Source organism: Anomaloglossus baeobatrachus, chromosome 5 (genome assembly GCF_048569485.1).
Source record: "Anomaloglossus baeobatrachus isolate aAnoBae1 chromosome 5, aAnoBae1.hap1, whole genome shotgun sequence".
In the NCBI taxonomy this organism is placed as follows: Eukaryota; Metazoa; Chordata; class Amphibia; order Anura; family Aromobatidae; genus Anomaloglossus; species Anomaloglossus baeobatrachus.
The window spans coordinates 25,812,362-25,839,663 of NC_134357.1; the positions used below are offsets into that span (position 1 = coordinate 25,812,362).

At 42.9% G+C, this 27,302-nt stretch overlaps 1 protein-coding gene across 1 annotated transcript; it reads right to left on the reverse strand.

The window, feature by feature from the left end:
* Positions 1-75: 75 nt before the first annotated feature.
* Positions 76-26,187, reverse strand: TNFRSF1A (TNF receptor superfamily member 1A). Its single transcript, XM_075348337.1, has 10 exons — positions 25,872-26,187; positions 16,483-16,693; positions 8,609-8,737; positions 6,362-6,508; positions 6,152-6,233; positions 5,825-5,880; positions 5,548-5,691; positions 3,225-3,250; positions 2,440-2,584; positions 76-1,540 (listed from the first exon to the last, which is right to left on the reverse strand). The coding sequence occupies exons 1-10, from the start codon at positions 25,890-25,892 to the stop codon at positions 1,281-1,283; spliced, it is 1,221 nt and encodes a 406-aa protein (XP_075204452.1). The 5' UTR covers positions 25,893-26,187; the 3' UTR covers positions 76-1,280.
* Positions 26,188-27,302: the final 1,115 nt, after the last annotated feature.

Below are 27,302 nucleotides of genomic sequence, written 5' to 3' on the forward strand. Positions count from 1 at the left end.
GTGGGTCTCCTGACATCTTCAGGTCAGGAGACGTATGGTCAGTCGAAGCATTGAAGACCATGAAATATGCCCGTCTGAACTAGGCCTTTCCTTTTAATCCACACTTATTTGCTACTTAGGCAAACCCACTTACTGAATGAGTCCTGCGTATTTACAATTTCAGAGTAAGACACAAGGGTCGTTATACATTAAATATTTTCATAACTCTGCTTTTCTTTTATATTCATCAATACATTTTTTTTAGGTTAATGTGTTTTTACCCTCATTAACAATTGTCATATAAAATCACCTATTACATTTATTTCATTGCGATTATCATTGAGAGAAACTTATACAATTTAATGGGGTACAAAAATATACATCTATGCTCTCAAAAATATATATACAGTATATTGCATAGGTAGATTTTTACAGGGGTCATTTATATCAAATAGAACGGGTCTTTAGAAATCAAAATCGAAGGTACAGAAAAGGAATCTATTCTGTTTCTCCTTGGTTGCATCCACATTTTCGGCAGGATTTGCAAATTTATTGGGTATATTCCAACTGTTTTATGATCTGCAGAATGGAAAAAGGAATTACAGTAATGGACACATGGTGGAACCAAGGTGAAAATGGGAAACGATGCAACAGAGTATTAATGGACACATAGTGGAACCATGGTGAAAATGGGAAATGATGCAACAGAGTATTAATGGACACATGGTGTAACCACGGTGAAATCGGGAGATGATGCAGCAGAGTAAAATTTTCATCAATGTGAATATGGGTCCAAAAAATGGATATTCAATATCAGATGTAGATCCTTCATGATGGGCGGGAAATCTGTCTTTGATGTTGACAGGAATCTCCATCATCTCCATCCGAGGAAGGTTCTTCATGACGGGTGGGAGATCTGTTCTGGAAATGGGATTATCTGATACTGTATGTCATCATAACCCATTGTCCATCTGTTTAGATTGACAATTTTTGTCTTTGAATTGTGGGTTGACCTCAAGGGAAGTTGATCCAAACAGCTATACGCATGGGCGAACCATGAAGACCTGTCTATGTCCTTGGTGGAAAAAGTTATATCTCACTGATAAACGGATAAGTAATGTAAAAATCTATTGTGCCACAAATATAAGTGGTGGGAATTTCGAGAAGGCCAGAACGATATATCTTAGCTGTAATAATGGAAAACATATAATTTTGTCCTCTTGAGAAAATAAAAAAGCATGAGTAATCAGTTTTTTTTCAAGGTCCTATGTTTTTACATCCAGTACAAGCCATGAGAGCCGTCACCAGCTTTCCTCGATCCTCTCTATACATCCTCCCAAGTTCATCTCTCTCAGCACTTTGAACATTGAATCCTTCGACTCTCTAGATGAACCAACGTTTTGGACCCAAAATGACAGCATTGCGTACTGAGCGTCTTTGCAATGTCGGTAGTCTTGCTCAGAGGTGTCAATGACGTGGTTACTGACACCCAAACGTCGAACAAACTCCCTCCAGCGACCATAAGGAATGAATTCAATGATTTTGTAGAGGTTTTCTGGACCTAAAAAAACAGAAACAGAAAGCTGAAGGTAGCTCAAAAATAACCAAAATGTTGTTCAGCTTTTTTGCTACATTGACTTCTACTATAGAAAATATGAGTAGTTCATAAAATCCCAAAACAAGGATTATAGTAAAATAATTAGTTGTTTGACCCCAATGCCTTAACGTTTTTAAGAAGACTTTTAGAGCACAAACCCCAACATTTGGCCAGGTGTTAAACAAAACAATATTTTTGTAGACTCCATAGTTTTCACATCTATCTTCTCATGGAAAGTACATTTTTAGTTCAGTCCTCTTTCTGGTCCACCCTTTACTTGAACCCAAAGTTCTTCCACATGACTAATTCATAGCCCTTGTCCAGTTCTTTTTCTGGTCCACCCTCTACTTGAACCCAAAATTCTTCCAGATGTCTGATTCCTAGCCCTGGTCCAGTCCTCTTTCTGGTCCACCCTCTACTTGAACCCAAAGTTCTTCCAGATGTCTGATTCCTAGCCCTGGTCCATTCCTCTTTCTGGTCCACCCTCTACTTGAACCCAAAGTTCTTCCACATGACTGATTCATAGCCCTTGTCCAGTCCTTTTTCTGGTCCACCCTCTACTTGAACCCAAAATTCTTCCACATGACTGATTCATAGCTCTGGTCCAGTCTTCTTTCTGGTCCACCCTCTACTGGATTTCTTCCAGATTCCAAATACATAGCTTAATCATCTCACTATCTGAAAGTCTTTCAGGTGCAGTTCTCTTTCTGGTCCACCCTCTACTAGAAATTCTTCTAGATTACATATCCTTAGCTCTGATCTTGCTTTTTTCTTGTCAATTATCTACCTGGTCTTTCATGATCTTCTACCTGAATTAAAGTTGACTGATTATGTATAACCCAGACCCTCGTATCTTCACTTACTGTATAGACATGGTGTCGTAGTCTGTAATGTGATGTCCGGTAACGGAAGTGTGGAATTTAGAGCTTCATTTTGTTGTTGAGGTGCATCTTCTTCAACAGAAATTGTGTGTCCCGGGAGATAATTTGATTTATTCATTGGTTCCATCTAAAAATAAAAAGATTTTTTTGTTATTTTTGATTTCTTTAACCCTTATGTAGGTCTCTATATAATGGGGTAAGTAATGGACTCTTTGCACCTCTGTACATCTATTAATTCAATGTGGATGTGTCCCACCACCTAGCACTATATAAACTTTCCACTGCCTTAGGAAAAATGGTGGACTCGGGCGCACAGGATTCTTAGTGAGATCGGTGGGATCGTCAATCGTGATGGATCAAAGTTTTTGTCCTTCGACTGGAGAGGACAGCAGCCATGGGGATTACACTTTTAGAGCTAACACTTAGCAGTGCACACAGTGACCTCAGACTTGACTGTAGACACCAATTCCATGGCCAAGCATCCATGAGTGTGCATGACATTTAATGCTCAGTGTTGCTTTCAAGGGCACCTCCTTTGATCAACTGTTGTTACTGTTAGCGGTAAACCTTTTTTTGTGTACTGACCTCTAAAGGAGGAATGTGGTATTACATGGTGGCCATATCAAGTGTATTGACTAACATGGAACACCTGGTCATGCTTAGTCCTCCAGAAAAGAAGACACTCTTCATTAGAGGTTCCCTGCTTTAGTTACATGATACAACCCCTCTAGTTCAATTATCTTAAAAAACAAATGTGTCATACATACCAGAGGGTCTCTAAGTTGGCCGACTCCTACAAAAGAAAAACAAATCAATTATTAAAATACGCCATAATTAAATGAATAAATTAATTAAATTAAATAATTGCTACAACCAATTTACATTTTTTTGCTATTATGTTTTTTTTCTTCGCTTTCATCCAAGAGCCATAACTTTTATTTAATCGATGTTATCACAGTGATACAATCTTGTATAGTAAAAGGAAGAACACCAGGAACTTTTTTTTGAAGCTTATTATTTTATTTATATTACAATAAAATACCCAAATAATAATAAAAAAATTGTACTACCCTGAAAAAAACAAGTAATTTTCTAAGCGAAACACGCGTCAGAGGGTTTTTTTCTAACACATGTGAAATGCTGTTTGAGGTCTTTGACCAACGGGTAAGCAGTTAGATGGTGTTATATCTTACTAACCATCACTGAAACTAATTTCTATGGACTACTTTAGTCTCTCTATAATGAGATAGATTGTGATCCTGCCCTGCATCAATGTATGTTGTGTGGTGGATTTATACTGATTCTTTACTGCAGGCTACCCTGGGTGTTTCCATACTCAGCCTTTCACATGTTGTGGGTGTCTATCCTTCTATATACCATATGTTGTTATTTATTCTGTCTGTGATGACTCTTCATATACAGGTAATACAAGTGTTTTTGGTTTTTTTGGGGGGTATTTTATTGTAATATAAATAAAATAATATGTTTTAGCCTCAAAAAGAGCTCCTGGTGTTTTTTCTTTTTCTATACTTGTTTATGGAGTGGCCTTTTCTGAAACTTTATTTATTACTCTAAGTGATTAAAAATGAGAATGTACGGAAAGAAAATATTTATGTATCTGATAAAATCTTGTGTAGTATTTTTAGACATTAGTGTTTCAAAAAAATTCTAACATTTGTAAAAAAAAAAAAAAAGAAACAAATGTGGTTTATTTCACCATATTGTGGGACTATTATCATCTATTTTCTCATCAATGGACCTATGTGAAGGCTTGTTTTTTGGGCAGTCGAGTTGTAATTTTTATTGGTAACATTTTGTAGGATATATACAACATTTTGATCACTTTTTATTGCATTTTTTTAAGGAAGGTGCAAGAAATAAAACTTTTATTTTTACTTCTTACCCTACTTTGTCATCCTCTTTAGGTATCCTTACCCTACTTTGTCATCCTCCTTAGTTATCCTTACCCTACTTTGTCATCCTCCTTAGGTATCCTTACCCTACTTTGTCATTCTCCTTAGATATCCTTACCCTACTTTGTCATCCTCCTTAGGTATCCTTACCCTACTTTGTCATTCTCCTTAGATATCCTTACCCTACTTTGTCATCCTCCTTAGTTATCCTTACCCTACTTTGTCATCCTCCTTAGTTATCCTTACCCTACTTTGTCATTCTCCTTAGATATCCTTACCCTACTTTGTCATCCTCCTTAGTTATCCTTACCCTACTTTGTCATCCTCCTTAGTTATCCTTACCCTACTTTGTCATTCTCCTTAGATATCCTTACCCTTCTTTGTATCCTCCTTAGTTATCCTTACCCTACTTTGTCATCCTCCTTAGGTATCCTTACTCTACTTTGTCATCCTCCTTACACTACTTTGTCATCCTCCTTAGCCATCCTTACCCTTCTTTGTATCCTCCTTAGTTATCCTTACCCTACTTTGTCATCCTCCTTAGGTATCCTTACCTTACCTTTGTCATCCTCCTTACACTACTTTATCATCCTACTTAGGTATCCTTACCCTACTTTGTCATCCTCTTTAGGTATCCTTACACTACTTTGTCATCCTCCTTACACTACTTTGTCATCCTCCTTACACTACTTTGTCATCCTCCTTAGGTATCCTTACCCTACTTTGTCATGCTCTTTAGGTATCCTGACCCTATTTTTTAAACCTTTTTAGGTATCCTTACCCTACTTTGTCATCCTCTTTAGGTATCCTTACCCTGCTTTATCATCCTGCTTAGGTATCTTGAACCTGCAGTCATTTGCAGATCATTTGTGTAAGCCAAGACGTGGCTTTCCCCGAATTATAATTTTACCACCGGAGACTGTGTCCCTCCATTACTTCACCTAGAGGGTGGTCCTGAGGGGGGATATCATGGAAGACAATGCTCCCAAATGTCTCCTGTGCATGGTGCACATTCAGGGATTAGGCAACTAGGGATTTTAAAAAAGTGTGGCCTGTAATAAGGGGTATGGTAATATATAAAATTTCCCGCAACGGCACCTAAAAAAAGGGTTAACAAATGATCAAACCATTTGAAGCATGGAGACCCCTGTTATTCACTACTCCCTCCATTCTGTACCTGATTCTTCGGTGATGGTGAGTGAACTCTTTTTCTGGAAAGCGGAAGAGAACTTCTTACGATTCTTGAAAACAAGAACAGCCACCAAAGCCAGACAAACGACACCCAAACCTCCAGCGAAGATCACCGATGTCATGTTTGACTCTGAAATGTAGGAATATAAATGATAAATAATGTAAAATGCGCCCCCATATGGAGCCAGGATTAAAGTAAAAAGTGTACGTGCCACCAATGTAAAGAGGAATTCCTGTACATGCAGACGTGATTTATCACTTACCTTCTGGCTTTGTGACGAGCAATTGGCAGTGAGGTGCACAGTCTTCATGATTACACCTAAAATTAAATATAATCATTACCTAATGTAATAAGAAAAAACGTAATTTGTACAAATATTGCTGAAATGGAAATTCTGCCTAAATTGTTCTCATTCTTCCTGCTTATGTACGTAATATATGGCCACATTCACCCTAATATTGCAAAATTTTCCAGCTGCAGTACCAAATATTACCACAGGGTGGCGATATAAGAAAAAAAATGTACATATTAGTTCCAGAAGAAACTAACCCTGACCCGGTGTGTTCCCCGCACCTCTGGTTATACTTACTCATCACATGAGCGACATTCTCCAGTGGAGTCCAGATAAAAGTGTAAGTGGCAATGACACACAGTGTTACGATCTGCTGTACCTAAAAAATTTTTAGACACAATGTTAAAATAGCTTTAATCCAGCACCTGATAATTTAGAATATCAAAATCTATAAATGAATGATTATCCAGTTAGAAAAGTAACCGAAAAGTAGGGAATAAAACTTACATTGGTAGCGTTCAGTCCCATTCTTACACACGGTGCATGGCAGACAGGTGAACTTCCGATCGTCATCAGACTTGTACTGACCAGCGGGACATCCGCAGACTGTGTCATTTTTTGTAGTGCAAGATTGTGTTGGAATTTGACCAAAATCTGAAAGCACACAATCGTTCAATAACGGTCAAAAATGTTAACGCTGTCATGTGTGGTGTAGTATATAGAGGATGTCTCCTGTATGGTGTAATATATAGAAGATGTTTCCTGTGTGGTGTAGTATATAGAGGATGTGTCCTGTGTGGTGTAGTATATAGAGGATGTGTCCTGTGTGGTGTAGTACATAGAGGATGTGTCCTGTGTGGTGTAGTATATAGAGGATGTTTCCTGTGCGGTGTAGTATATAGAGGATGTGTCCTGTGCGGTGCAGTATATAGAGGATGTGCCCTGTGCGGTGTAGTATATAGAGTATGTGTCCTGTGTGATGTAGTATATAGAGTATGTGTCCTGTATGGTGTAGTATATAGAGGATGTATGTCCTGTGTGGTGTAGTATATAGAGGATGTGTCCTGTGTGATGTAGTATATATAGGATGTCTCCTGTATGGTGTAGTATATAGAGGATGTGTCCTGTGTGGTGTAGTATATAGAGGATGTGCCCTATGTGGTGTAGTATACAGAGGATGTGTCCTGTTTGGTGTAGTACATAGAGGATGTATCCTGTTCGGTGTAGTATATAGAGGATGTGTCCTGTGTGGTGTAGTATATAGAGGATGTGTCCTGTGTGGTGTAGTATATAGAGGATGTGTCCTGTGTGGTGTAGTATATAATGGATGTGTCCTGTGTGGTGTAGTATATAGAGGATGTGTCCTGTGTGGTGTAGTATATAGATGATGTGCTATGTGTGGTGTAGTATATAGAGGATGTGTCCTGTGTGGTGTAGTATATAGAGGACATGTCCCTGTGTGGTGCAGCATATAGAGGATGTGTCCTGTATGGTGTAGTATATATAGTATGTGCCCTGTATGGTGTAGTATATAGAGGATGTGTCCTGTATAGTGTAGCATATAGAGGATGTGTCCTGTATGGTGTAGTGTTATGATCCAGAACCATGGAAGACAACCATCAATCATTGGTAAAAGGTGACAAGAGCAATGGCAACTAATCTGGCCGCCATCCCCTTACTAACCATCACAACTAGAAGTAGCCGAGGGGTGAACTAACATCCTGTGCACTGCGAACCCAGCCGGAGAACTAGCTAGCCTAAAGGAAGAAAAGATGAATAACTCTCTGCCTCAGAAAATAGAGAAAGAATAGCAAGCCCCCCACATTCAAAGACTGCGGTGATATAGGAAAACACAATACACAGATAGATGATAGGATTAACAAAAGGTGAGGCCCCCACTGACTAAATAGGACAGGACAGGAAAGGGACTGATGGTGGCCAGAGAAAAACCCTGGAAAAATCCAACAACCTGATAGTACAAAAAAGCAATCAGATCGCTAGATCTGAACTCCGTCCTATACCAGGCGCTCTTGTCGTACCAATAAACAGAAAGCAGGAACCATTACAAATTCAAAAAGCAACAAACACATGGACTTATAGGAGCAATACTCCAAACATAGCTGCAGGGAGCTTTCCAGCTAATTAACTGAGAGGGAAGATCCCTGCATGCAAATAAACTGACAATAACTACAGTAAATGACAAACTCAGATAAGAGCAAAAAGAACCAAACAAAAATAAAGAGCCAAGCACTTATCTGAGGTAGATGTAGTCTGGAGCAGGATGAAGCAGGCTGGTGAACAAAGAACAACTGACATCCAGCACAGCCTGCTAGCAGACCAGGGTTTAAATAAGCAGAGAGTTAGCAATGGAAACGCCCATTGCTCAACACACCTGGTCTCTGTCCAAACCATTCCTGGCCACAAGAGGGAGCCTCACAGCAGCCAAAACATAACTGACATTCACAACAGTGTAGCATATAGAGGATGTCTCCTGTATGGTGTAGTATATAGAGGATGTGTCCTATATGGTGTAGTGTATATAGAATGTGTTTGCACACATTAAGAAAATGTGTAAGTCTGGCCCTGAAGCATCACATCTCTCCGTAGCCCTGCAGGCTTTTTGGAACTTCACAGATTAAAGAAGAGAACATTTATAATAAATTGCGCTCAGGCTGCTAGTGTGAATATGGTGAATAATGGTAGTTGTAGTCCAACAACAGAAACATCGGCCTGATTGGCATGATCTATACGCACCAGATAAGCAGGAGTTACACGGTGAGCAGGATTTGGAGGGGTTCGGAGATTTTCTGTAGCGGCCCGGCTGACATGGGGCACATTCTGTTTTCATTCCTTTTCCTAAACAATTTTCGATGACTCTATAACCTGCAGAGATAATGATTAACCCTCGTTATATGGGTGCAAACCTGATACAATGATAATATACATCAAGGTCTTATATAATGGAGTCAGAGGGATCCTATTAATAACTGGAGAATGAATCACGCCCCTGACACCGGCTACGCCTGGAAAGAGAATTACTATGAGTTGTATCCACGCTATTATTAAGTCTCATCTTTTAATTTATATGACTGCAGCTTGTTTAAGTCTTCCCTTTAATTAAAAATGGTCATGTGGTCTGCGGACATAAATGTCATTCTCTTGATAATATACAGTCATGGTGGAAAGTGTTGGTATCCTTGAAATCGTTCCACAGGTGTCAATGGGATTTTCCGGCGGCCGCAGGTAAGGGGAGGTTCCTCGTTCCTCCGGTGTCACACATAGCGATGTGTGCTGCCGCAGGAACGACGAACTACATCGTACACACAGCAGCAACGATAATTGAGAAAAGGGGGGCATGTCACCGATTAGCGATTTTGAACGTTTTTGCGACGATTCAAAATCGCTCATAGGTGTCACACACAACGACATCGCTAAAGCGGCCGGATGTGCTTCACAAATTCCGTGACCCCAACAAGATCGCTTGAGCGATGTCGTAGCGTGTAAAGCGGCCTTTAGTCTCCTCTGTCCACAAGATGCTTTTCCAGTAGGATTTTGGTCATTTACATACATTTTGGCAAACTGCAGTTTAGTTTTTTTATGTCTCTGTATCAGCAGTGGGGTCCTCTTGGGTCTCCTCCATAGTGTTTCATTTGATTCAGATGTGGACGGATAGTTCGCGCTGTCACTGATACCCCCTGAACCTGTAGGACAGCTTGACTTTATTTGGAACTTGATTGGGGCAGCTTATCCACCATCTGGACTGTTCTCTGTTGCAACCTTTCATCACTTTTTCTCATCTAGGGAGATTAGTTACAGTGCCATAGGTTGTAAACTACTTGATTATTTTGTGTACCGTGGAATCAGGAATATCAAGATCTCTAGAGATGACTTGTACCCTAAATACTATTGATATATTTCAACAATTTTTGGTCTTAAGTCCTCAGATAGTTCCCTTCTCCTCTATCTGTTCTCCATGCTTAGTCTGGCACACACAGACACACAATGCAAAGATTGAGTCAACTTCTCCCCTTTTTATCTGGTTTCAGATGTGATTTTCTTATTGCCCACACCTGTTTCTTGCCACAGGTGAGTTTTATTGAGCATCACATGCTTGAAACAAAGTTGTTTACCTACAATTTTGAAAAGGTGCCAACAATTTTGTCCGCGACATTTTTGTTGTTTTTTTTTAAATTATGTCGGATTTGACTATTTTTTCTCTGTTATTTTTATGTTGTTCCAATAAAGAAATAAAAAAATCAATAATAAAATGAAATAATAATAATAATAAAAAATTAATAAAATAATAAAATAATAATAAAATAAAATAATAAAATAATAATAATAATAATAAAAATAAATAAAAAAAAAAACAAAGAAAACATTATAACTTTCTGGATAAATTCTTCATTTTCTAGAACAGTTTCAAGTGTAGCAACACTTACAGCCATGACTGTTTTTGTTTTTTCACTTATAGTATTTTCCTTTTGTTTTTAGTGGGGTTTTTTTTGTTTTTTTTTTTACTGCAGTATTTGAAAACAAACAAAATAACATTAATATTTGGAAACCACTGCTGTTGATGAGAATCACATGCTTGAAACAAAGTTGTTTACCTACAATTTTGAAAAGGTGGCAACAATTTTGTCCGCGCCATTTTTGTTGTTTTGTTTGAAATTATGTCACATTTGCCCCTTTTTTTCTGTTATTTTTATGTTGTTCCAACAAAGAAATAAAAAAAATAAATAATAAAATAATAATAAAATTAATAATAATAATAAAATAATAAAATATAATAATAATAATAATAATATAAAATAATAATAATAAAAATAAATAAAAAAAAAAAACAAAACAAAGAAAACATTATAACTTTCTGGATAAATTCTTCATTTTCTGGAACAGTTTCAAGTGTGCCAACACTTACAGCCATGACTGTTTTTGTTTTTTCACTTATAGTATTTTCCTTTTTGTTTTTAGTGTTATTTTTGGCATATTCACTTTTAGTCAATACTTGTATTCCGAAGAACTTCTCTTCTAATCCTTCCATTATGTTGTTCCTCTTGATTCATTCCCCACAGGAAACATGAAATTCCAAAGACATGACATAATCGAATCCAATACTGGACCCCGACAGGAACCCCTAATCGTTTCCCTGTAGGTACACCGAAGCTCCCAATGATCATCTTCAGGCATCTGGGACCACGGGCGTAGCCCGATGTGTCGTAAGGTGATGTTAAGAAATCTTGGCAGGGGATCATTTTCTCGGCGTAACGCTCGGTAACTCTGAGTTCTTATTATTTTTGCAGATTTCTGTTTGTTGTCATTGACGTCGCTCTGGCATTATATCAAACGCCCGGGGGGCTCCTCGTACAGTCTCCCTCCGCCCAATTCCCACTAATCTCAGCAATCCAGACGCATCCGGAGATGGGACCGAGCTTGTAAAAGAAAACACGCTCCTTGAGAAGTCGTAGATGATTTTCTCACAAGACTTCACTTCCCAGCAGTTTTCTCAAACCTCTTTCTGACAAGTTGACACCCCCGCACTCATGTGTCTGATTACCAAGACTGATGTCACTTTTAGGAATATATAAAGCGGGGTACGGACCCCCGAGGAGCTGTAATGGCCGACATATTGTTTGTTACAAAGCTCTCGACAGAAGACAAAGCAAAGAGGACACTGGTATCTCTGTAATGAGGACACTGCCATAGGGTCACTGTGGCTGTGATGGGACCAATGTGACGGTCTTTCTTATAGGGGCACTCTTATGGGGGGACTTTGGCTACTTCTCTTACCAGGGCATTTTTACAGCAGTACTGTATTCGTCACTTTTATACTTGTATTGTTATGGGGACACTGTGGAGAACTTTTACAGGAGCACAATGTCTTCTTCTTTTATAGGGACACTGTTATGGGGTCACTGTGAATATCTCTCTTAGGGACTCCTTTCTACAGGAGCAGTGTGTCTGCCTCTCTTATAAAGATACTGCTAATGGGTAACGTATCATGTTTCCTTAGGGGGGCACTGTGAATGTGTTTTTATAGGGCAACTGTTATGGGACCAGTTAGTCCTACTTTCTAAAGGGAACATCAATAGGGGCACTGTTATGGAGACCCTGTGGCTGTTCTCAGGGAGAAACCTTTACAGGAGCACTCTGACTGCCTCTCTCTATTAGGGGCACTGTTATGGAGCCACTGTGGCTGTTTTTCTCAGGGATGAACCTTTATAGGAGCTATTGGACTGCCTCTCTTATAGGGACACTGTTATAGAAACACTGTGGCTGTCTTTCTCAGGAATGAACTTTTACAGGAACACTCTGACTGCCTCTCTCTATTAGGGGCACTGTTATGGAAACACTGTGGCTGTATTTCTAAGGAGGAACATTTAGAGGAGCACTTTGACCTCTATTATAGGGATACTGTTATGGAGACATCACGGTTGTGTGGCGCCCTGGACAAGCCAGGGGCCACAGATAACTACACCAACACACCCCACACTCCCAGTCAGGCACACCTAAGTCAGACAAAACCCTTGTTGCCTCCCTCCAGGGGCTGATGTTCACACCAGGGGGTGGGCCCCAGGTGGTTGGTCCCGCCCACCGAGGAGTTCACAGTCCTGGAGGCGGGAAAAGAGTTTAGATTAGTGTTGGAAGTGAAAGTGAGAGGAAGGAAAGTGGTAGAGGAGCAATCTGAAGTTGGTCCGGGTGTGTGGCCCAGACGGATCAGCAAGGTTGGCAGACAATGATGACCGTCTGCAGGAGAGGCCTATCGGAGCCAACCGTAAGGACCGTGGACGGGCGGTGGCCCGACGGTACCGGATCGGTACGCAAAGAGAAGCCAGCACCATCCGGCAGGGGCTTACGGACCCCGGCAAGGCTAGGAGTCGCCGTGAATTTGCCAAATCCGTTAGCGAAGGGAACCTCCTGGGTTTCCCAGCAGCCAAGTCCCGGCAGAAGGCAACAGTCCAACCGAGAGAGGGAAATACAGTCACCGCCAAAGCTACAGTTCCCAGGGCCAGAGCCTGCGGGCAAAAGGGGCTCCTTTAGCCACCTTCAAAGCTGGGGAGCGGGTTACCGGTGGGAACCCATTGGAACCCTTACACTACACAGGTGCAAGGAAAGGCAGTCATCATCAACCTGCCGGGAAGAACAACACCGCAGCCATCTGTGGGACCTGTCCATTCAGCCGTTTGTTTCAGCAGAGACTCTGTGTACATCATTGGGCTGAGTGAGTACCACCGTGCCGTGCGGCACAGCGCTGCCCCCGCGACCCTGCACCTCTCCAGGCCCCGTAACCCACCTGCCAACCATCCCTACCCCATCACCGGGCCCCGGGACAACCAGCCCCCTACCCACGGAGGGGAGAACTAACATCAAAGCTGCTCCCTGTCATCGCTCCCAGGATCCCCGTCCAGAGCAGTGGTGGTGTCACCAATCTCACCACAACCGTGGATGGCGTCACGGACAATATCAAATCCCCACAACCAAATCCCCTTTTCACTCACGGGCGAGGAACGCCGCTCGAGTCCCTGGGATCCGGCCCACCGCTCGAGCCACCACCGAGCAGCAGTAGCAGCAGCCGGACCCGAGCAGTGGGAGAGCGCAGCGTCCCCTCCTCCGCCCACGACAGTTGTCTCTCTTGTAAGGGTCTTTCTACAGAATCATTGTGTCTGCCTTTCTTATAAAGGTACTGCTATGGGGTAAAGTTGAAGGCTTCCTTACGGGGCACTGTGAATGTCATTCTGATAGGGGCACTGTTATGGGACCACTGAGTCCTACTTTCTGAAAGGGAAGATCAATAGAGACACTATTATGGGGCCACTGTGGCTGTCTTTCTCAGGGAGATATGGGGATGGAAAGATATTTACTGTAGTACTCATTTTGCCTTTCTTATAGGGGCACTGTTGTGTGGTAAAGTGTCTGTCTTTTTTTTCTAGAGCACTGTTACTATATTTATCATAGGGGAATTATTATCGGATCATTACAGCTATCTCTGTTATGGGGGCACGAAAATAGGAGAATTTTGTCTGCCTCTCATATACGGGCATTGTTATGGGGCAAAGTGGCTGTCTCTAGTGTGGGGAGAGGTCTACATGGCGACATTCTAGGGCATATCTGTAGGTGTTGCAGGGGTCACTTGTACATTGGCACTGTTGTCACGGTTGTGTGAGCATAGAGGCGTTTTGTTCCCACTGTGGTTTTTAATGTTATAAGGACACGGTGGTTGACATTACTAGGTGTGGAGAATCTGTGGACTTTACGGGGGCTGTCACTGTCATAGAGACACTGTGGTTGCCGTTATGGGGGCACTGTAACTGGCATTGGGCACTGGCCAGGAATTACGATGGTTTGGTTCTAGGGTTTTGATGCAAATCTTACGCCTTATCTATTGTGTCCTTTTGTTGTATTTCACCCTTGAGTATATTCTGCTTTACCATAACCGCAGATATGACACTTAGATGATTCTCATAACCTCCTTTCTTTGACTTTCATTTTGCACTCTCCGCCTTAGTCATCATCACTGTGAAGAGACGAATTACCGGCTCATCGCTCTGCTCTGATGACTACAGTGCAGCGAACTTCACAGGTGCGAAACCTCAGACCTAAGCCTCCGAGTGATCTTCTATGCATGACTGCTTTAATTGTGGTTGCACATAGAAGCCCTCAGATCTGCCATTGAAAATGGCATTGTGTGCGGTGTGATGATGGGAGGAACGTCTTGCAAAGGGCAGATTTTTGTAGACAGAAACATCTGCATCTTGGTGTGTTGGGTGTCGGAGAAAAAAAATTGGAGGACCTTTTAGTGTTCTTCAAGCTGCCTCAAGACCCAAAAAGATCTCTCAACTGGACAAGTAAAATTTTGACGTTAGACTAGCTCACACTTAGCAACTCTTCAAACATCTTTTCCCTGAGATTGGGAAATATTAATTTGGAAACCCTTGCTCTCGTTCCAATAGGTCATGTTATATCCATGACACACTGAATATTCTTCTGGGCAATCCAAAGAAAAAGTTGTGGTTTTTTTTCCATCAAGTCCCACTGTGACATCTTGGAAATTTGTCAAGTCTTCTTGGAGTCCACGTCTATCCTTCTTCGAAAGTGCAAAGAAAAGTTGTACTTCTTTCGAGGTGGTCTTACTATGACATATGGGACATTTGCCAACTCTTCTGAAAGTCTATTAGGTCTCCCATTTCTCTAGGAGTGAAAAAGTTGTGCATCTTCCAGGGAGGTCCCTCTGTAACATTCAGGAAGATTGTCAATTGTTCTGCAAGTTGAGTAGGTCTTCACTTTTTTCAAGATTTGGTAAATGTGCATGATTTGTTTTGGTGTAGACATAAAGAAGAACATGTCCCAAAACAAAAGTCAAAATGGTGCATCCATCTGGTCGTCTGCTAGTTTTCATGACTTCATCGTTTCTCCATACAAGACCGGGACTTCACCGTCTTCATTGCCCTTTAATTCCTTGTTGGAGAAAGGATCTTCTGCCCAATGTATCCAACCTTTCGTGGTTTACTGTTTGTTTTCCTAATTAGTCATGAAATAAATGGAACTTGCCTAAGTCATTGGCACATCTCCAACCCAAAAATATTTCTGGCTGAAGTTCCCAAAAGGTTGGATCTTTAGGGCTTTCTTTGTCTACCTTCTCCAAATGATGACATCTCAGTAGGTTCCTGACACATGAAGTGTGAACCAGAAACCAATATAAACATTGAACGAGACTTGCACAAAAGCCTTATCCCCAGTTTAGGTGTCAAGCTTTGGATCCTCAGTTTTTTAACATTGATGTTGTCATGGGGTGCAATGGGATAAATGGGCTCGTAGGCTCCTAAATTAGTCCTCAGACTGGGGGCCCTAGCTGTCCCTAATCCCAGAGATATGTCTAATGATGACGATGTCTGGGCTGCCTTCCTAGCTCTGCTCCTGTACAACCCTGATCTAATACCCCTCTCCCTCACCCCGGTGGAGGGCTGGGAAAGGAGCAGTAGAACCAACAGATATGGACAAGCAGGGGAAACCAAAACTCGATCACACCACCTTCACACAGAGGTATTAGACAATAAATGAAAAGGAGGAAAATAAGAGGAGGAGAGACGAGGAGATAACTCCACAACAATTCCACGCACAAAGCAATACAATCACCAGAGGACTGGGATACAACAGCTCATGGACCGGTGTAGCAAAAGCTATCGTTGGCATGGGAAAACCGATTCCATCATCTTACAAAGGCGGGTAGCACCTGTGAGAGGTTTTCCCACAACATGTGATCCCAGAGGTAAGCAGTGGGACAGTAGAAATTAACTCATGCCAGCCTGATCACAAATGAACACACAGCTGTTTGAAGCCCGAGCCTGCCTATGTAACTCAGAAGCACCAGAGAAACCATAGGGGGAGTGATTGAGTCTGTTATGTGAACTGCGTCTGATGCCGCCATAACACCCTGCAAGTTATGAGCCAAACCGTGTGTTACAGATGGCCTCTCCTAATTATAGGTAATTATTTATGGCTGGATGACCCCTTTAATTACTCCATCCTCTAGATCCTGTATTATATACAAAAAATTAAAGAAGACATTTTTACAACTATCACATAACCATTTTAAGTAGAGTGCCCCTTTTAGATCCGCACATACTCACCGGCCAAACACTTGTTGCAGCAGTAGTTGGCATTTTTCGGTCTGTATTCATCGTCTTTGCAGGTGACCGTTTCATTAGATCTCTCTGATCTTTTGTGTCTGTGAGCTGATCTCGTCGTGAAGCCCACTGGTTCGCCTTTTATTAGCAGAGCCGACTCTAATGGAATGTCCCACGTATGACAAAGGGTGGGCAAAAGCCAGAATAGGGAAACCTGCAAAGTGATAAGATGGCGGTCAATAACGGGAAATGATACATGAAAGTAATGCATAGGGAATTCTAGGTGGTTACTCAGAATTTTAAAAGCAGACGTATATATAAGCATAACCCCAAAAACATATGCATATTTATTTATCTTGTCTAAGCGGTATGTGTCGGGAAAGACAACATCAACTATGGCCACCATATCACTGCAGCCTGTGTTCAAACAAGCCAAAGTATATAGCATAGATGTCAACATTTCTGGGGGGAAGATCATTTAAGCCGACCTAAACCACGTTCCTGTTCCCTGAATGCCTTAACTGCTTCCAGGAACACCTCAATTCACCCTTGGATTGCCCACTTTTTGATCGAAGTGTCTCAGAAAAGTTTACAACTATAGGGTCTCGAGGCCTTGTTCATGGATCCATTGGTTGGAGCCGACTCTGTATGGCTCTAGCTTAGATGATATCACCTTCATCTGTGTTCATTGCCCCACCTCTTCTCTGTTGCGCCCTTTTCCTTAAAAGTTTTCTTTGGGGTCCTGCCACTTTTAACAGAAAATCTCTATGGGACCAAAAACATGAAACTATATACTGTATATAGGGGAGCTGTCCCACTATCTCTGGAGGTCGGAGGCGTGTCCCACCTTTAACTGTATTGGTCTCCTCAAGACACAAATATAGTTTATTACAATGGTGGAGCAGGGAACTGTCAGATCCTCCCTCCACCATTCAGTTTGCTTAGAGACTGAGGGTCCTGCAAGAACCTTTAGAGTCATGTGACTATCTCCGGTCACATGACTGGTAGCAGAGAGGAAGAGGAGGAGGACACAGTGAAGGTGTGCATCTATTGTTGGGGCTGAGTGTGCATCATACTGCACGTGGGGGAATCATACTATGTTGGAGTCATTATACTGCATGGGAACAGTGTGGGGGCATCATACTGTGTATAGGGTCATCATACTATGGGTATGGGGCAGCATACTATGTGTGTAGGGCTTTCGGAGCCTCATGCTGTGTTCGGAGGACTGTGGTGAGCATTATTCGACATCGGGGACAGTGTGGGCGCTTAACACTATATGTAGGGGGCTATAGGGAATAATATAGTGTGTGGGCATAATACAGTCTTTGGGGGGCTGTAGGGGTTATAATACTGTATGTTGGGGCATCATCCTCTTTGGGGGATTGTGGGGGCATTATATTGTGCAGGGCAGTGTCAGGCATCATACTGTATGTGGAAGCTTTATACCACATGGAGGGCTGTGGGGGAATCATACTGTGTGTGGGTGCCACGATACTGCGTATGGGGAGCAATGAGGGCATCATACTGTGGGTGGGGTGGCTCTGGAACCTCGTACCTTGTGTGTGGGCCATGTTCCTGTGTGTGGAAGGCTGTGGGTCATCATACTTTGTGTGGGTTCCTCGATACTATGTGTGAGGGACAGTGGGGTATCATACATATGAACTCGCTGCCGCCCGACCACCGTGCGGAGCTGCCGCCCGACCACCGTGCGGAGCTGCCGCCCGACCACCGTGCGGAGCTGCCGCCCGACCACCGTGCGGAGCTGCCGCCCGACCACCGTGCGGAGCTGCCGCCCGACCACCGTGCGGAGCTGCCGCCTGACCTACACCCCACCTATTGTCTCCTCCCCATAATCCTATAGAATGTAAGCCCGCAAGGGTAGGGCCCTCTTCCCTCTGTACTAGTCTGTCTACTGTAACTTGTATACGTATTTTGTATGTAACCCCCTTCTCATGTACAGCACCATGGAATTAATGGTGCTCTATAAATAAATAATAATAATAATAATAATACTGTATGTGGGGGGCTCTGGAGCATCATTCTTTGTGTGTGGGTCAAGTTCCTGTGTATGGGGGGGTTGTGGGTCATCATACTTTGTGTGCGTGCCACGATACTATAGGGGGACTGTGGGGGCATCATACTGTACTGTCTGGGTGGGGGCCTCTGGAGCCTCATACTTTGCGTGTGGGCCATATTACTGTATGTGTGGGGGGCAGTGAGTCATCATACTTTGTGTGGGTGCCACGATACTGCATGTAGGGGGCAGTGGGGGCTTCATACTGCATGTGGAGGATCGCATTATGTGTGGGGCAGTGGGGGCATCATATTGTGTGTGGGGGGCTCTGGAGCATCATACTTTGTATGTGGGCCATGTTACTGTGTGTGTGGGGCAGTGGGTAATGATAATTTGTGTGGCTGTTTCGATACTGCATGTGGGGGCATCATACTGTGTCTGTGGGCTCTGGAGCATCATATGTTGTGTGTGGGCCATGTTATTGTACGGGTGTTTGTGAGTCATCATCATTTTTGTGAGAGCCACGATACTGCGTATGGGGGGCAGTGGGGGCATCATTCTGTGTGTGGTAGGCTCTGGAGCATCATACTTTGTGTTGGCCATCTTACTGTGTGTGGGGGGGATGTGGGTCATCATACTTTTTGTGGGTGCCACGATACTGCGTGTGTGGGGCAGTGGGGGCATCATACTGTGTGTGGGGGGCTCTGGAGCATCATACTTTATGTTGGCCATATTACTGTGTTTGAGGGGAATGTGGGTCATTATACTTTGTATAGGGGGCACTGGGGGCATCATACTGTGTGTAAGCTGCTGTGGGTGCAATATTTTATGGTGGGCAGTGTGGGATTAAAGAAAATGGTACTATACTGTGTGTGAACACTAAAGGCCGCTTTACACGCTGCGACATCGCTAGCGATCCCACCCGCCCCCGTCGTGCATGCGTCACGGGCAAATCGCTGTCCGTGGCGAACAATATCGCTAGTACGCATGACACGCACAAACCTTCCTAACGACGTCGCTGTAGCCGGCAGACAAACTATTTTTTAAGGGGGAGGGTCGTGCGGCGTCACAGCGACATCACACAGCAGGCCACCAATAGAAGCGGAGGGGCGGAGAGCAGCCGCATTAACGTCACTCCCACCTCGTTGCCGGTGGACGCAGGATCGCTGTTGTTCGTCGTTCCCGGGGTGTCACACATAGCGATGTGTGCTGCCTCAGGAACGACCAACAACCTGCGTCCAAAATGAGCAATGATATTTGGGAAAGAAACGACGTGTCAACGATCAACGATTTTGCCGTTTTTCGGATCGTTAGCGGTCACTCGTGTCACACGCAACGACGTCGTTGACGACGCCGGATGTGCGTCACGAATTCCGTGACCCCAGCGATTTCTCGTTAGCGATGTCGTTGCGTGTAACGGGGCCTTAGTGGGCAGCACTATGAGAGTATTTCTGTGTTGGCATATACAGTCAGGGCCAGAAATATTTGGACAGTGACACAAGTTTTGTTATTTTAGCTGTTTACAAAAACATGTTCAGAAATACAATTATATATATAATATGGGCTGAAAGTGCACACTCCCAGCTGCAATATGAGAGTTTTCACATCCAAATCGGAAAAAGGGTTTAGGAATCATAGCTCCGTAATGCATAGCCTTCTCTTTTTCAAGGGACCAAAAGTAATTGGACAAGGGACTCTAAGGGCTGCAATTAACTCTGAAGGCGTCTCCCTCGTTAACCTGTAATCAGTGAAGTAGTTAAAAGGTCTGGGGTTGATTACAGGTGTGTGGTTTTGCATTTGGAAGCTGTTGCTGTGACCAGACAACATGCGGTCTAAGGAACTCTCAATTGAGGTGAAGCAGAACATCCTGAGGCTGAAAAAAAAGAAAAAATCCATCAGAGAGATAGCAGACATGCTTGGAGTAGCAAAATCAACAGTCGGGTACATTCTGAGAAAAAAGGAATTGACTGGTGAGCTTGGGAACTCAAAAAGGCCTGGGCGTCCACGGATGACAACAGTGGTGGATGATCGCCGCATACTTTCTTTGGTGAAGAAGAACCCGTTCACAACATCAACTGAAGTCCAGAACACTCTCAGTGAAGTAGGTGTATCTGTCTCTAAGTCAACAGTAAAGAGAAGACTCCATGAAAGTAAATACAAAGGGTTCACATCTAGATGCAAACCATTCATCAATTCCAAAAATAGACAGGCCAGAGTTAAATTTGCTGAAAAACACCTCATGAAGCCAGCTCAGTTCTGGAAAAGTATTCTATGGACAGATGAGACAAAGATCAACCTGTACCAGAATGATGGGAAGAAAAAAGTTTGGAGAAGAAAGGGAACGGCACATGATCCAAGGCACACCACATCCTCTGTAAAACATGGTGGAGGCAACGTGATGGCATGGGCATGCATGGCTTTCAATGGCACTGGGTCACTTGTGTTTATTGATGACATAACAGCAGACAAGAGTAGCCGGATTAATTCTGAAGTGTACCGGGATATACTTTCAGTCCAGATTCAGCCAAATGCCGCAAAGTTGATCGGACAGCGCTTCATAGTACAGATGGACAATGACCCCAAGCATACAGCCAAAGCTACCCAGGAGTTCATGAGTGCAAAAAAAGTGGAACATTCTGCAATGGCCAAGTCAATCACCAGATCTTAACCCAATTGAGCATGCATTTCACTTGCTCAAATCCAGACTTAAGACGGAAAGACCCACAAACAAGCAAGACCTGAAGGCTGCGGCTGTAAAGGCCTGGCAAAGCATTAAGAAGGAGGAAACCCAGCGTTTGGTGATGTCCATGGGTTCCAGACTTAAGGCAGTGATTGCCTCCAAAGGATTCGCAACAAAATATTGAAAATAAAAATATTTTGTTTGGGTTTGGTTTATTTGTCCAATTACTTTTGACCTCCTAAAATGTGGAGTGTTTGTAAAGAAATGTGTACAATTCCTACAATTTCTATCAGATATTTTTGTTCAAACCTTCAAATTAAACGTTACAATCTGCACTTGAATTCTGTTGTAGAGGTTTCATTTCAAATCCAATGTGGTGGCATGCAGAGCCCAACTCGCCAAAATTGTGTCACTGTCCAAAGATTTCTGGACCTAACTGTACACAGCTCTGGCAGAGGATGGGGAGCGGAGTCAGCGTATAATAACAATTGACGCAAATCACTTCACTGTCTGTGTCTCTCTTATTTTTCAGAGTTGAGGAAGGATTTTATTTAGTAACGAAGCAAGAAAAATTAGAACAAGATCTAAATCTGTTTGAGGCAACATCTAAACTTAAAGGGGTCGTCATTCACGTTCACCAAGAATAAAAGAAAAACAATAACAATGGAGGCCCTGAAATAGTCTCCATGGCAACAAGTCACCCTGACAGACGTCAACACAGTCAGTAGTGCGGCCTCAGGCTTTCGGCCTGTGACTTCAGCTGTTCAGATCTCAGCAGAGAAAAGCCATATCGACATATGGTTTTCAGATTTTCAGAGTAAGACAAATAGTGAAGGATCCAGAACTGATGCCAGACAGAAGCCATGTGCGATTATATACATCATGGCGTCTGTGGTACAATCATATATAGTCCCAGTCTGGTGAAAACGTCTCTACATCATAATGTACACGCTACCGTCCATAATGAATCTGTATGAAGCCACAATGAGGGCATTGCAGTAGTGGTGGAGGAGGGGGGTTGTAGCACAGTCTCGGTATTGTGCACCCCGCCTGTGATTCTGCAATTTCCCGTAACACCAGCGGCTTTCCTAATCCAGGAAACACATTCTTGTTCCTCCATTGCTGTCCAGCAAACTGGCATGAACCTGACACTGACACAATCACGTGGCTAGGTGTAGCAGAGTGGAATTTGTCACTAGTAACCCTTTGAATTCTGTGGATTTAAACAGTTGTAATAACGGCAGCTAAGGCGGCTTTCACACATCCGGTTTTTGCTGTGCGGCACAATCCGGCTCTTTGCAGAAAAAACGCAAGCTTTTTTTTTGCCGCAGGTTGCGTTTATTCTGCATAGACTTTCATTAGTGCCAGAGTGTGCCGCATGGCCTTGCGTTCGGTCCGTTTTTTGCCGGATGCGGCATATTTAGCCCATGCGGCAGCCGGATGGAACGTTGCCTGGCACGTTTTTTTGTCCGGCAAAAAAAAAAACGCATCGTGCAGCATCCGGCTGATGCGGCGCTTTTTCCAATGCATGCCCATGGACGCCGGATGCGGCGAAAACCGCATCCGGCCGCCTCATGCGGTTTTTTGCACTGCGCATGCTCAGTAGCGTGCCGCAACCGGCAAAAACCGGACGGGCCGCATGTAAAAACTTATGCAAAGGATGCGTTTTTTTCGCCGCATCCGTTGCATAGGTTTTAGAGCCGGACTTATACCAGTTTCACACATCCTTTTTTTTGCCGGTTTGCCGGATCTGGCGCTCTCCCGTACAGTGTATACAGTACACTGGCAGCGCAACAAGCGCCGGTCACATGCTGTCATGTGACCGGCGCATGTGACCCGGAAGTAACAGCGCTGTCATTGTACTGTATTCACTGTACGGGAGCGCGCCGGATCCGCCAAACCGGCAAAAAGAAGGATGTGTGAAACTGGCTTCCGCCGCACTGCTAAAACCAGATGTATGAAAGTAGCCTTAATAGGAAAGGGTTCTTTTTAGTTAGAGCAGTCAGACTGTGGAATGCCGACCACAAGAGGTAGTAATGGCAGATACTAGAACAGCTTTTATATCAGGACTGGATGATTTCCTCAGTACACAACATTATCTGTTATAAATTACTTAATGAGAAAATAAATAGGTGGTGGAGGGAGGGTTGAACTAGATGGACCTAGGTCTTCTTTCAACCTATGTAAAATGCAGTCCCATGCAAAAAAAAATAAAAATTACAGATTGCACGTCAAAGTTTTACATACTCAGCTCCAGTAAGTGAGCACAAAACGATGTAGCAGAGCTAAACTTGTTTTACTTGTTTCTTCAGTACATTGTGACTACCCGCCGTCATCTGGTATATTATGATAAATTGTGCTCAAACACACGCTCGGCTCTGCTACATCTGTAAGCCGTTAATGTGTCCAGCATGTGACATATATGATCTTTATGGAGATGTAGCAGAGTTGGATTTGCTATTTATCGTTTTTCTACGCATTGTGCTACGTGTACAGTAGTATAATATGGGCGTTTGTGCCGGAATGCAAACTCAACTCACCTACATCTATACATCTACATGTGCTTGGTGAAAAAAAAATACTGATGTAGCTGAGCTGAGTATGTAATTCACCTTTTTCAGAATAATCAGCCTGGGTTCACATATTTTGCAGTGTGTCCACTTGTGTCATCTCTTTGACCCCAGAGGCTCAAAAAAAAAAAGTTAGAAAAACGGTAAAAAAAAAAAGCATTAAAGAAACTACAGCAACACTTCGCGTTTCATTAAGGAGGTTTTGCAAACATTACAAAAATAGAGGGAGACAGATTTATTGCATTTGCATAAAAAATGACTGTTCCAGATTTAGCAATGCTTTAATATTTTTTTAATAACGTAAAAATGGCGATAAAAGAGGGCATGTATATTCTAGACAGGTCATAGCAGTCGTAAAAAAAAGTGTGGAATAACAACATTTATGTTGCAATTATTTACATTCACTTGTGACATTTAAAACTTTGGTCTCGGGGTCTAATATTGGGAAGGGAAGTATCTTGAATATTTTGATATATTGATATTATATATATTTATTTGCACCAAATTTATCAATGTGTCACACGTCGTTTGATAAATAGCCTTACATCTTAAAGAAGTAAAGTATGTTCACTCACTGCATCTTTTCTTAACCACAAAGATGCAGCAATTTTGGCCCCAAAAAATGCACCCACTGCAAAAACGCATAAAAAAAGCATTCATTTTTTGCCGCATTTTATCATTTTGCCCAATGTGTTTTTTAAGTCAAATCTATTAATTGAAAGGCTCAAAAACGCTGGAAGAATTGACATGCAGCATCTTCAAAAACGCAGAGATGCAGATTGTGAACATTATTATTATTATTATTATTAATTATTATAGCGCCATTTATTCCATGGCGCTTTACAAGTGAAAGAGGGTATACGTACAACAATCATTAACAGTACAAGACAGACTGGTATAGGAGGAGAGAGGACATAGCCTAATGCTTCCGTCTAGAGACATTCCTCCGCTTTTCATCCCTCTCCTTCCTGGTAGTGAGTTTGCAACTTTTTTGGGGCAACAAAAAGTTGCAAGTTTTGCATAATAGGGGAAAAAAAAGAGAAAAAATGACTAATATAAAATAATGATGCAAAATGCATTAGAAGTGGCACGACTTTTATAAGTATGTCTAAAAGGTTTTAAAAAAGGACTGAAAAATGTTGCAAAAAAGCAGGAGGAAAACAAATAAACTCCCTAAATTTCCTAAAAAATAAATGGTCGCAAGTTACCCCATTTTTGCTAAATGTCAGCCAGTGTGTGTGTAAAGAAAGCTTTTTGGATCTGATGACATCTGGGCGGGTCTCCTTCCAGAAATTCAGCTCTGCAAAATGTGGCAAAAAAAGCAGTTGGAAAACGAATAGGCTATGTGTCCACGGTAGAATGTACCTGCGGATTTTTCTGCCTGAAAATCCGCGACTTTCGCGGCAAATCCGCACCCGCGGATTTGCCGCGGATTTCGATGCAGATTTTTTTTTTTTTTTCCCCATTCAAAACCAAAAATCCGCACCAAATCTGCACCAAACAATTGACATGCTGCAGATTTTTCCGGATCAAAATCCGCGGCAAATCCGCAGCGGAAAAATCCGCAGCATGGACACAGCATTTCCAAAATGCCATTGAAATGGCTTGGAAGTGCCGCTGCTGCAGATTTTCGGGAAATCTGCGGCAAATCCGCGGCAAATCCGCGGCAAAATCCGCGGCAAAATCCGCAGCGTGGGCACATAGCCATAAACTCCCTAAATTTGCTAAAAATTGTGACGCAAGTAACACCATTTTTGCTAAATGTTCACCAGCGTGTGTAAAGAAAGCTTTATAGATCTGATGACATCTGGGCGGTTTTCCTTGCACAAGTTCAGCTCTGCTACATCCGCATGCACCTTGGGTTCTCTACATACCAATAATAGGGATTTTTTTGTCTAGTCTTATATATGGAATGCTGTCAGTAAAAAGTCAGTAAAATTGATGCATATGATTGGCGGATAAGCGGACGGTATGTTACATGGACGGTGTCGTAGATCGATCTTCAAGAGGAGGTTTTGGCACTGGATGTTCCCTTAATTTAGGGTAGACCATTACAACATACAATAAGTAAGGTGTCCTTATACGCCGTGACATGGCGGTGATACGTAAACCCCCGACTACTCACCGTATAGAAGAATCCGGTCATTTTTCGTTATTTCCGCCGCACAGTCGGACAAGCAATTTTACTCATTTTTTTCCGAGGCTTGTAGATGAATAATATCCTCAGGGCAACATTGATCTCCGATTTCTCGTCTCCTAAGAAAGTTAACTTTTTATATTTCGGAGCGGTGAACCAGTTCGCTTTAACCCTTACAGACTCAGGACCCCCCAACCCTCATGTCAGATCTTAAGAGAAGTCTGCCTGTCGCCTCTCTGCCCAGTATCCTGGTTCTCTGCCTCTACGTCAGCTGCCTGCTCTCCTCCCTCCCCGTCCTCTAACTCTGTATCCCAGAAACAGAGAAAAACAGAAGTCTGTAGAGAAACTCAGGAAGTGACAAAACTGAAGAGTCATCAGGTATGGAGGCGGATATGCTGCAAGAAAGCAGAGGAGTGGAGCAGTAACAGCCTCAACCATAATGTAAAAGTTCACTGATGGTTAAGAATAGCAGCCGTGCACAATCTGCGGCCCGTGAGCCACACGACGCCCACAACGCTGCTCAGAGCGGCCCTGATTATTGATAAATGCCAGGAAAGGTTCCCCACATTAATCTCCGACAGAGGGATAAGACGTATAAATTCTACAGACATACCCCGGTATCCGTAACTCTAATTGTATGGACACACAAAGACTTTTTACAGAGTTTACGGAGCAGAACCTACAAGTTTTTGAGCTTTTTTTCTAGAGGATTTGGAGTCTCCACCAGACTATGTGCACATGACATCTTTATAAGACGGATTCTGCCAATAATTAGACTGGAAATGCATTGTAACAGTGCCCCAATATACAGATTACACAGAATCTGTGTAATCTGTGTAATCTGAGATACAGAATGCACAGCAATGTCAAAACAGTGGTACTGTGTAGAGCTCATGTCAGCGTTCGGAAACCCTGAGGCGGACATGTTCACGACATCAGGTGCGATGTTACCTCCATCTTATCCCTTACACTCCACACCTTAAGCTTTTATTATAACAAACAACAATAACTTATCAATCATAATAAAAATGGAGGATGGTGGTCGAAGCCCTTGATCTGCAAAGTGCAGTATACTGTATATACAACTGCTCAGGCAGAATTTTTGCCTCGAGCCATTTTAACACCTGTTAACCACCCTGGTTTTCTTAACGTAGTCCACTACCTGCAGGCCCCTCCAGCTCTGGACACGGGGGTACCACTACCTGCCACTGTGTCGCCCTGGGCAAGCCAGGGGACACAGGTCACAACACCACCACACCCCACACTCCAGGTAGGCACACCTGCTAACCAGAAATCCTTGTTGCCTTCCTCCAGAGGTTGATGATGCACACCAGGGGGTGGGCCAGGCGGTTGGCTCCGCCCACCAAGGAGCTCACAACTCTGGAGGCAGGAGGAGACCAGGCAGTTCTGTCAGGGAGG